Source organism: Anarhichas minor, unplaced genomic scaffold, assembly GCF_050575085.1.
Source record: "Anarhichas minor isolate MPS153535 unplaced genomic scaffold, ASM5057508v1 ptg000027l, whole genome shotgun sequence".
In the NCBI taxonomy this organism is placed as follows: Eukaryota; Metazoa; Chordata; class Actinopteri; order Perciformes; family Anarhichadidae; genus Anarhichas; species Anarhichas minor.
Window position 1 is genome coordinate 10,735,654 of NW_027466473.1, and position 10,798 is coordinate 10,746,451.

Below are 10,798 nucleotides of genomic sequence, written 5' to 3' on the forward strand. Positions count from 1 at the left end.
TACCAGACCCTTCCACACGATGTCAGTGTGCTGTGGAGCATTTTCATTACAAATCGAAAATAATGTTTGTTGACTTGTGTATCTACATCTAATATTAGGAATAATAAAACATGGTTTAATCAAAATCATGATATTGTTTGGGGTTTGTTTTATGATAAAAAGGTTATCCACCGCACCAGCTTTTATTCTGTTTGGTGCACAAGAGAGAGAGTCAGGTTTTCACAGTAAACTGTATTGTTATAAGTATACAGAAAACATTGTCCCTGGTGCAATTTAGTATTGTTCTAGGTTAAAAATCAATGTCAGAGATACCCTGATATTTAGATCTTACATTGCCCATCATGCAACTTAAGTGTCTTTCATTAGACTCTTGCCTCCTTAATGGGCACCACCTTTCAAACCCTGCACCATCAGTTTGTTAGGCAGGGTTATGTTTTTCATACTTTGGAAAGCTCATTCCAGAGCTAAAGACATTATACAAATACTGTATTTTCACAGGATAAGTAATACTCCCCATGACGAGTAAACTGAATCCCGTGTGTTAAATTAGTGGGCAAAATTAAGATGAACAAATAGTTTTTAGTTCAAACATAAAGGTTTTAACTTCCAATTATATTTATTTAAATATATTTATTTCATTGTTTGATCAACACCAATGACGTCATGTACTATCTCAACAATGTACTGTTCTGCATGCTATTGTTAGATTAGAGGAAGAATTCATTTCTTTCCTCGATAGAAATTCTCATGAAAACAAAACAGCAGTTTCATGTACACACTACAGAAAGATAAGACAAGTTAAAGGAAACCTTGAGTGAGAATCCTTTAGTTTGTCAGCCTGTTGGTGCGCGTAAATTCATAAAACAATTTGTCAGCTACAAGAGAGCAGAATTGGATCATAATTTGAAAATAAATAGTATAATTCTTCTCCGTGTTCACATTTTACTACAGTACATGTGAAATATAGTTGTTGTATGGGTGTAGAGGATGTTGCTGCAGTGTAGTCATTAAGAATAATATTAATGATGCAACTGCAGCCAATGAGGTCAAGGATGATCGATTAATGACATACAGTAGGTTTATGATGAATAAGTGGATGAAAGAGCAGCGCAAACCTAGAGAAACCTGAGCCTTAGTTTCATCACAGTGGTTGTCTCTGTACTGGAGGTTGACAATAGAAGAGGATGAGGATGGTGGTCAAAGACCTCAGAATAAAAGATACATCATATATAAGTATATATTGAGAAAGGCTGTATGGGGGGCCGAGGAAACGCCTCATGGAGCAGTTTAACTTGGTCTGTGCTGTTTAAATGGTTTCCTGGGACTTGAATTTAAAAGCCATGACGGGACTGGAAGAGTCAACTAAAAGCATTTAGGTGTGAATAACACAGAATTATAAATTTGAAGTTCAAATTCACAGTGGAACTTTTCAGATGAACCCTAACTATGAGGTTGGTGACATTAAAGTGTAAGTGTAGCCTTTACCTATAATTTGTAAATGTAATTTGGTAACAGTTCAGGTGTTACTCAAAACATTAAAAATAGCTCTATTGTACTTTTATCAAGAATATAATGCAGATGGATAATTTATCCTCCATGTATATGAGCTGCTGACGATAACATTTGTATGAAAATAAGTCAGAATCACATTTGTATTGCTTTGTATGATAAAACATCCTGCAATGCCACAATGTCCCAGTAAGGGGCGCTACGTGTCACGGTCCTGCGCTATCTGCCTACAAGTCCTGACGGAGGGCACACATAGCCCGCGGCCACTTTTCCCGTCTACCAAAGCAAGATGGCAGCTGTTGTTGAGAATGTTGTCAAACTGTAAGTGTTAGACTTTTCTACACACCTTCACACCTAAACCAGTCGACTCAAACCGCGGTCACATCACAACAAATGTACGCTCGTACAGCCAATGACCGCGTCACCAGCTAGCTTACCACCATTCCCTCTGACTTAGTGAGGTTAGCCAGCGTCGGACCGTCGTGTGTGTGTGTGTTCACATCCTGGAATGGAAGTGTTAAGTTAGCAGGCACGCAGATGACGTTTCTAAAAAAACAAAACACGAATCACGAGGCAATGTAATAGAACACGCGTCAATTTGATCATAAATGTATTTATGAAGGTAATACGGTTACTTGTGTCTTGCTGGCCAAACGGCTACCGCGGTGCTAACGTCGGTGAAGTACAGCAGCTAGGTGGCTCTCGCGCTAACGAGCTGCGGCTGTTAACGCAGGCTGGAGTGCTTCTGGCCAACTAGTCCACAATGAATGAAAGAGTGGCCTCGGAGATCACTCCTTCTATCTGGGGACCAAAGAGTTAGTCACTGTAGCTATCACATTTAAAATAAAGTTACTGTGGACGTTATTACAGTTTATAGTGACCCACTTTGTAGTAAATCGTGCTTCCATTTCCGTTGACTGTGCGTAGGTGCTCATGTGGTTGATTTTAGACGTTTTACGGTAATTAACAGCTTTTGGCTCGGTCCTTAGTTACTTTGGTAACATATGAAAACATGAAGCGTGTGTTAAGATGCTTAACTTTTTTAACTTCTTCAATGGTTACTTAATTTAACTAATTCAATTCTGTCTTAGAAATTAAAACGGTAGTAAAGTAAGAAGCATGTAAGAAGCCTCTCGAAATAGCAACACAGACGGATTTACAACATTATACTCAATTATTACATCTTTACATTAGACTGAATAAAATAGTGAGATGTGTCATTAAAGTTTTACATAAGCCTGTTTGTCTCACTTAGCTTTCCTATAAGGGAATAAGCTCACAGCCCTGTTTGAGTATATTTATGTTGAAAACACAGCACAGTTGTGACTGACTACCGTGCTCTTTGTTGTTGATGTACCAACAAAAGAGCACCTGTTGTTGCACTTGATAACGAGTTAGTCTGAAGTACAAAAGTCTTGTGAGTGAGCGAGCCGTCTTTCTACGGTGGCAGCACAACAGAGAAAGAGAACAGGCTTTAAACTGACAGAGGGTTAAAAAGTAAGACTGCACTGGTTTTGAATTACCCACACCTGCTGATTTCTTTTTGTTTTTTAAGTATAAATAGACTGAATAACAAGCATCTGGCTCTGGTTTGTGGCGTCAGGTTGGGAGAGCAGTACTACAGAGACGCCATGGAGCAGTGCCATAACTACAATGCCAGGCTCTGTGCCGAGAGGAGTGTCCGCATGCCGTTCCTCGACTCTCAGACCGGTGTGGCTCAGAGCAACTGCTACATTTGGATGGAAAAGAGACACAGGGGACCAGGTGAGACACACAACATGTAGTTGAAATGCACTGTACGCCCTCAGACAGGATTCTTTAAGGCCAGTGTCCAGGATGAAGGATTTGTTCAGATTTACTGAATGGATGAATGGGGAGCGGTGTGTCAAGCTCGCAGCTAAATGTGCTCTCTTGGCTTTCAATGAGAAGGCCAATTACGCTAACAAGCTTTTTGTCAGTTTCTGACACAAAATGCTGACACGTTGTGTGTTAATATAGGTCCAGTGTTATGTAGACGGGTTTGCTCTGATCCCTCAGGCATGGCACCGGGGCAGCTCTACACCTACCCATCCAGGAGGTGGAGGAAGAAGCGGCGATCTCATCCTCAAGAGGACCCGCGGCTTATCTTCCCTCCTGTCAAGTCAGGTATCATTCAGCTCGGCTCAACTCCGCTCATTCTCTATTTTATTCTGTCAACTGCTGTTATAAATAAAGAATGTGTTTTGTTCATAGAGATAGACGTAGGGGTGAAGAAGGATGCTCTGTTACCAGCGGATGGCAGCAGCCTGGAGGCCCTGCTGAAGGGGGAGTCCGTGGAAAAACGGCCGACCACAGAGCTGCGAGGGTCTGAGGAGGATTCAAACCAGAGCGACCACACCGGAGGCCTGAACCCGGCTGCTCGCATTAGAAAGGTTCTTGTTTTCAGCTTAAGATATATTTGGAGTCAAGAAAATTGTTTTAAATTTTGTATTTTCCTCATTGCCTCAACATAGAGAGTCCTTGAGCCAGATGACTTCCTGGACGACCTGGATGATGAAGACTATGAGGAGGACACGCCTAAAAGAAGAGGCAAGGGAAAGGCGAAGGTAAATAACTGCCGAGTGTGCGTGAGCACACTTTCTCAAGAGTTCATCCCAGCTCTTTGTGTGTGTGTGTCCCAGACTCTTAATACAGCCTGTGTTCCTCAGAGTCGAGGAGTGGGCAGTACCAGGAAGAAGCTGGATACGGCGGCACTGGAGGACCGAGAGAAGCCGTACGCGTGTGACAGTGAGTCCTGATGGGGGAAGAGTAGAGCATGTGAACTCGGGCGAGAGCAGAGAGTCCCTGCAGATGTTAATAGCTGTAATGTTTGTAATCTAATCGAGCAAGAGTCCTCATTCTTTTATCGCCTTTTGTTTTCATGCTCTCCCCTTTCTGTTCATGTTCTCCTGCATCTTCGTCCTGCTCTTTGTTAGCCAAATCTGATATTTATTAAGCTAGTCCAGGCTCAGCTCTATTGTTTTGTTTGTCATCATGATATCATGCATTTCTTGAACTGGGGGGGGGGAATGTTTCTTCCACTTCTTCAGTGTTGTCGGCATATGTAGATGTACTGCTTGATGTGGTTGTTTTTTTCTCTAAAGCATTTCACTTTCAGCTGCAGGTCTCAGTCGGGCAGCGCTGACTGATCCTCTGTCAGTCTACGAGCCCATTTCTCTGAGTCTCTGTCTGTCTCTTCTCCTCCTCTTCTCTCTTTCAGACACTATCAAACAAAAGCATATTTCAAAACCTTCTGAAAGAGGTATATTTCTCTCATTCCTTTGTACCCCTGTCTGCCTTGTCTTTTGTCTTCACTGCCTGTTTTTTTTATTTTCTGTCCAAGTAGATTTTCTCTCTGTGCAGTAAATGTGATTAACTAGATTTAGAAAGGGTCAAGTCCATGTTATTATACACCCCAATTAAACTGTAGTCTATAATCTGTCTAACGTATGAGCCGTCTCAGTTTACAGAAGATTAGCTGTGATCCATGAAAGTATCGTTTTCCCCTCAATCTGGCCTGGCTTGTCCCACAGATTTAGATAAACTAGAAGCTGGATCATGCTGCTGTTTTCTTTCTCTCTGTGCTTTCTTTGTCTTTTGTCTCGCTTCTTGATGTGTGCAATTTGACTGCATTAGCTGTTCCTTGCCCCCCCCCCCCTCTTTGTTCTTCACCACCTCTGCAACCTGTACAGTCTCATTCCATGTTCCCTGGTTTGGAGTGAACTTCTGCTTGTGTTTTGAGTCTGTTGGATGCTTCTTTTTCTTTTGTTTTTCAAAACTTTCTGCCACTCCACACGATCACTTTCGCACGTGACTAGCTGTGTCTTTAGCGATTTTGCTCGGATGCTCTGGAGATGAAGACTAATCACTCCTTTTAGATGACAGATGAAGAAATAGGACATTAGCCTTTAAGGGAAATGAAAATGAGAGAAAGGAAGTGAAAGAAGAAGCAGTTTGTCTTCTCTTATCTCATGACAAACCTCACACACACACACCCTGTGGCGATGGCTGCACACAATGGCAACTTTGTCCTTCATAAAGTCAGTAAAGCCTCCAATCCCACTGACGAATACAATTTATATTCAGGTCAGAAGGAGTTAAAACCGTCAGATCAGCCGATGTGTGGTGCTTACAGAGGCTGAGATGTTTCTGCTGTGCCTGAATACATGGCTACCGCAGAGCTGTCGCTAAGAGGATGTGATGACTCATGTCATTGCCTCAGAGCATGTTTTTCATATCCCCAAACTGCCTCGTCCTTCGATGAAGTGTTAAATTATACGACCATGCGTTTCAGCTAAATTTCCCTTTGTCCACACATTCTTCTTCCTTGTCAAATGCTACGTTACCCATAATGCAAATCTGCTGACAGTTCAGTCAGAGGGGAGCTCCAACCATCAGCGACTCAGGTGACATCACTTGAGGCAATTTATCAGAGTTCACTTAGCTAGTGTTGCTCCGATACTGATGCAAGTAACAGACATGCCTCCGATACAGCTTTAAATTCTGGATCTGGTTGTGTCGAGTATGTGAGTCTATGCATACAATACAGTCTCATACATGATAGCAATCATATCACATCCATATAGAGTTAGTAGTATACAGCTGTTAAAAAAATGTGATAATGATAATTCACTGGTATGGGATCGGTACTCGGTATCGGCTGATACTCAAGTTTAGGAACGGGAATCGGTATCGGGAAGGAAACAATCTGTAGCTTAATCCAACATTTTTCAAATATTGAAGATTTTTACTGTTATATGGACGTCCTGGTCTCTGCTGCGATTCCCCCGGATTCACTAAATTCTCTCCAAAATCCTTGCATCATCATAAAATACACTTTTATACTCTGGACAAAGATATTCAAATTCTTACCACTTACCACTGACTTTGTATTACATGGACTTTACTAATGTATTCTTTGTTTTCATACACGTTGTGTTTTCTGGTTTTGGTGGCAGTCTGTGGGAAGCGCTACAAGAACCGTCCTGGTCTAAGCTACCACTACGCCCACTCCCACCTGGCTGAGGAGGAGGGTGAGGAGAAGGAAGAGATGGAGATCAACGAGCCTGCATTGCCGCAGCCCAATGAGCCTAAAAGTAATCGTAAAATCATTCGCTGTCAAGAGATTTCGCCATTCGATTGCTGAGTTCAATGTAGAGCTGGACGTCTTAGAAACTGAACACTGATGCTCCTTGGGTGTTTTCATCTTGTTTCTCAGCTCCCAAGAAAGGCCCAGATGGTCTCGCATTGCCTAATAAGTATTGTGATTTCTGCCTGGGAGACTCCAAGACCAATCACAAGACCGGCCAGTCAGAGGAGCTGGTGTCCTGCTCCGACTGCGGACGCTCGGGTACGTTTGGAGACGCCTGGCTGCTGCAACAGGAAATGTGTGCAGCAAAGTGATGTGTATAATAAACGTTATTTTACACTGCAGGCCACCCCTCCTGCCTGCAGTTCACTCCTGTAATGATGGCTGCTGTGAAGACGTACCACTGGCAGTGCATAGAGTGCAAGTGCTGCAACATCTGCGGCACCTCAGAGAATGACGTAAGTTCACCTCCATTCAGATTTCTTTTATGTATTGTAGAAAGCTGAAGTCTGATGTTTAACGTGTTCTTGTTGTCCTGTTTCTTCCAGGATCAGCTTCTGTTTTGTGATGACTGTGATAGAGGCTATCACATGTACTGTCTCAACCCACCTATGGCTGAACCTCCAGAGGGTAAGATCACTACCTGTGTGTAAAAAAAAAAACTAAGTCTGAGTTGAGTGTATCAAAAATGTACCTTAGTGAGAGGGATGTAGAACTAAAACTACTTAGTTATAAAAGTGTCATTACATTTGTATGTAAATCATGTAGAATAAGTAAACAAGTCTTCTTCAGGCTCGTGGACGTGTCTGACATTAATCGATTTGTCTCTGTTGTTTTGGCCCTCAGGGAGCTGGAGCTGTCATTTATGTCTGGAACTTTTGAAAGACAAGGCATCCATATACCAGACCCAGAACGCCCCACCATCGTGATGGCTGCCTCCCCCTGTGCACACACTCATCACTCGACCGTCCCGCAGCAGTATGGTTTACCCTTCAATGTCAAACGTGAGCTCCCCCTGACGAGCTGAGCTCGGAGGGAGTGTGTTCGGAACAGACAATAAATTGTGAAAAGGGATGTTTCCCTCACCAAACGGCCCTCACGTAGCTTCAGATATGACTGTTACACAGTTCCAAGCTCAGATACAGCCCCGCTGATTTTTATTTTCGTCTCTTTTCTACGTAGCCAATTTGAGCAGTACTGAATTTCACAGCATAAATAGACTAAATCTGACCTCCCATTCAGGTTTTTTTACACACACAGCCACAAAGTTTGCTAAAACCTTCTCTATCCTGCAGTGTACTGATTTTATGACAAGAGCAGAAATGGAGCTTGTTTGAATGAAGTAGCATGCCAGTGCTTGCTAATCGTAAACAATAGATTTTATAATATTTATATATTTCTATGGTATACAATAGTGTTAAGTATGTACAATTTGGAAAGAAAAAAATGGTAATGCAACGGTCTTTTTATTAGTGCCCATTTCATCATGATGGAAATATCCACAACCACGTGTTCTTTTATGGCACTGCTGATATTTGGGGGATTCTCTTGATGGAAGTCAAAGGGATCTGCTGAGACTGTAAAGGATTTAGCATCTTATCCACTGGCCACACAGAAACTTCAGGCGCTATGAATAGAAACCCTTACGTGGCTCCCAAGGCTGAGGGACTCGAGGAATGGCAGGTTAGACTTTAGTCTGGTTGTTGACTCGCGTGTGTGCTTGGGGCTGATTAAGCAGCACGGAGCTTCGAGAGGATGCATGACATAAAAGTGTGCATGTTTTATTCAGGCTTTGGGGCCTTTTTTGACAAAAATGTTAGCTTCTTGACATTAGACTGAAAAATCTTCAATCTGCACACCTACACACGCCTTTGTTAGACAGACGATGGTTGTTCCAGTCAAATCAAAAAAACAAATCTTACTTGCATAAAAACCCCTCTGTTGCTGTGTTTTAGCAGTTTGCTCATCAGCACTATATCCAATACCTGTTGATTATGTGACACCATTAGATTATTTTAATGTAACTGAGGACTGGGCAACCTTGTAAATAGTCCCTTGATGACGATATAGAAGCAATACAGGAGCTCCTGTAGGAGGCTGGGATGACGGGGATTCATGGCAGTCTGTTTAAGCTCTGTTGGCAGATAATGTGGAAAATGCTAATACAGATAGGAGACTGGCAACAAATATGGATGACTCCATATTGTAAAAAGAGATAATGTGTATATGTATAATCCTATGAAGAACTGTTCTTTTTGTCACTGCTTTCATAGTTTTATTATGCAATGGTTTCCTTCTGTGGCAATGCTAAAAGAAAAGGTCTGGTTACTTTACCTCAAACAGTATTTAAAGGGTTGAAACATGCTGTTGCTAGATGGCACAGAGGAATACATAGTAATGACAGCTGCAGTGTCTGCTTCAATAGCTGCATATTCTACAGGTAAATAAGTGCATGCTCCGTAATCGTCTGCACTCTCATACGCTACGTATCCGTCTCAGCGTTAGGCCGGCAAGGTGTGGGGAAGTGGCGTAATATAAAATAACCAAGCCATCATGCCGTTTTATTAGCCCACTAACAATTACTACGCAAGTATAACTTGGTTTATTTTCTCATCACGTTTGAACTTGGTTATGTAGAGACGGTGGCGACTAGAATACTTTGCTGGTTGTTTTTGTATTCATGGATGATGTTTGCGTACTCGATGTGTGGGACATTTGGGATACAGTGGAATTTGCTCTCTAGTTAATCCTGTGATCCAGGTGTCGACTGCGCTGCTCTCTTCCAAAGCTCACAACAAGAAGCAAAGCCCGTAATGTGATGAAGAGACAAATTCTGGAGCTGCACCTTTTAACACTGGATGGTTAAGTAATGTACTCGGTATCTACCTTCTAGGCTAAACTCAGAGGCCATGAACAAGAAGGAAGTCCAACTGTTGTCATAGTATATTTTTTATATATAAATAAATCTCAGATTATGGTTTTCTGGTCTCGAGCTTTGGGAGAGAAGTGTTCATCACGACAAATATTAAAACCGAGGTCACAGGTTTACATAGATGGATTATCTTTGGATTGTGATGGAATGTTTTATTGTGCAAAATTTTGTCTTCAGGAAATAAAATACTAGGCGCTATAACCTGCTGATGTTCTTTTTCTCTTCCTCAATGAGCATTTGAGAAAGTAATGATGAATTGGCAAAAATATTGACAAATCTCATAAGCACATTGAGATGTCGGCCTTTTTGTTAATGATCACTGCATCGATGCTATACAGGCTTAATTAGTGCCCAAAAATGACTGAGTTCCCCAATGCTCCATTCTCAGGCCTCTTTTCAACACTTACTGTGCATTAAGAACAAACACAATATTCAGTTAAGGGTCTGATTCTTATGTTAATGAGCTTTTTCGTGTCACAAAAATGGATCAAAACAAAGCTAAATGTGATTATTTTGACTGATTGTGATTTGATGTATTGTAGGGAATGATAATCTTTACACTTATTTTTATAGAAAAATATAAAAATTATTATGGTGGAATCTTTGTGGGGATCTGTACCAACATGTGTGGCCAGGACATCTCCGCAGCATGACTAATTTAAAATGGTATTTGGGCACACATTTGTCCTTTAACAAATAACACTCCTGTGATTTTAAAATTGCAACAGTCAATATTGAGATTTCGATTCATTATGCAGCCCTAGTCTGAATACTTTCTGAATGCACTGTATAGGCTCCCACTAGCTCACATTATGGAAAACATTACATAATTATGGTAAAAGATATTTTTAGACAAAACAGTTATAACAATATTACCTTGTGACTATATGGTTACTTACAAGCATGTGGTAGATTCATTGATGATGTCTTCTATTAAACAAAAGTCTGTTTTTTGGAGTCAGATGAACGATAAAAAGTCTGTTTATATATATATACTATGACCTTTTGATGACTTTCTTAGACATGCTATACTATGACTTTTTGACACTACAGTATGACTTTTTTCGACGTATATTATAAATTTGACACTACAGTATGACTTTTTTCGACACGCTATACGATGACTTTTTTACGACTTTTTTCAACATCATGAACTATGTCTGTCTCACTTTTTTCGACCTATATTATTACATTTTCGACCGCCTAAACTGACTTTTTCACGACTTTTTTCAACATACTATACTATCACT

General features: G+C 41.1%; 1 protein-coding gene across 2 annotated transcripts; it reads left to right on the plus strand.

The window, feature by feature from the left end:
• The first annotated feature begins 1,736 nt into the window (after positions 1–1,736).
• Positions 1,737–9,749, plus strand: dpf2 (double PHD fingers 2). Of its 2 annotated transcripts, XM_076101159.1 has the most exons (12): positions 1,737–1,830; positions 3,113–3,273; positions 3,547–3,654; positions 3,742–3,920; positions 4,002–4,094; positions 4,197–4,275; positions 4,748–4,789; positions 6,486–6,623; positions 6,746–6,877; positions 6,962–7,074; positions 7,165–7,246; positions 7,463–9,749. In XM_076101159.1, exons 1-12 carry the CDS (start codon positions 1,799–1,801, stop codon positions 7,543–7,545), a joined length of 1,242 nt encoding a protein of 413 aa, XP_075957274.1. In that variant the 5' UTR covers positions 1,737–1,798; the 3' UTR covers positions 7,546–9,749. The 2 variants fall into 2 exon arrangements, with proteins under 2 accessions (XP_075957274.1, XP_075957275.1); XM_076101160.1 differs by lacking the exon at positions 4,748–4,789.
• Positions 9,750–10,798: the final 1,049 nt, after the last annotated feature.

What these genes read in the sequence shown, in the direction of transcription:
- dpf2 (XM_076101159.1), top strand. Translation starts at nt 1,799, where the DNA reads ATGGCAGCTGTTGTTGAGAATGTTGTCAAACT. An exon ending in CGGCTGCTCGCATTAGAAAG is followed by an intron (nt 3,921 to 4,001) that starts GTTCTTGTTTTC and finishes GCCTCAACATAG; the next exon opens with AGAGTCCTTGAGCCAGATGA. An exon ending in GCAGCCCAATGAGCCTAAAA is followed by an intron (nt 6,624 to 6,745) that starts GTAATCGTAAAA and finishes CTTGTTTCTCAG; the next exon opens with CTCCCAAGAAAGGCCCAGAT.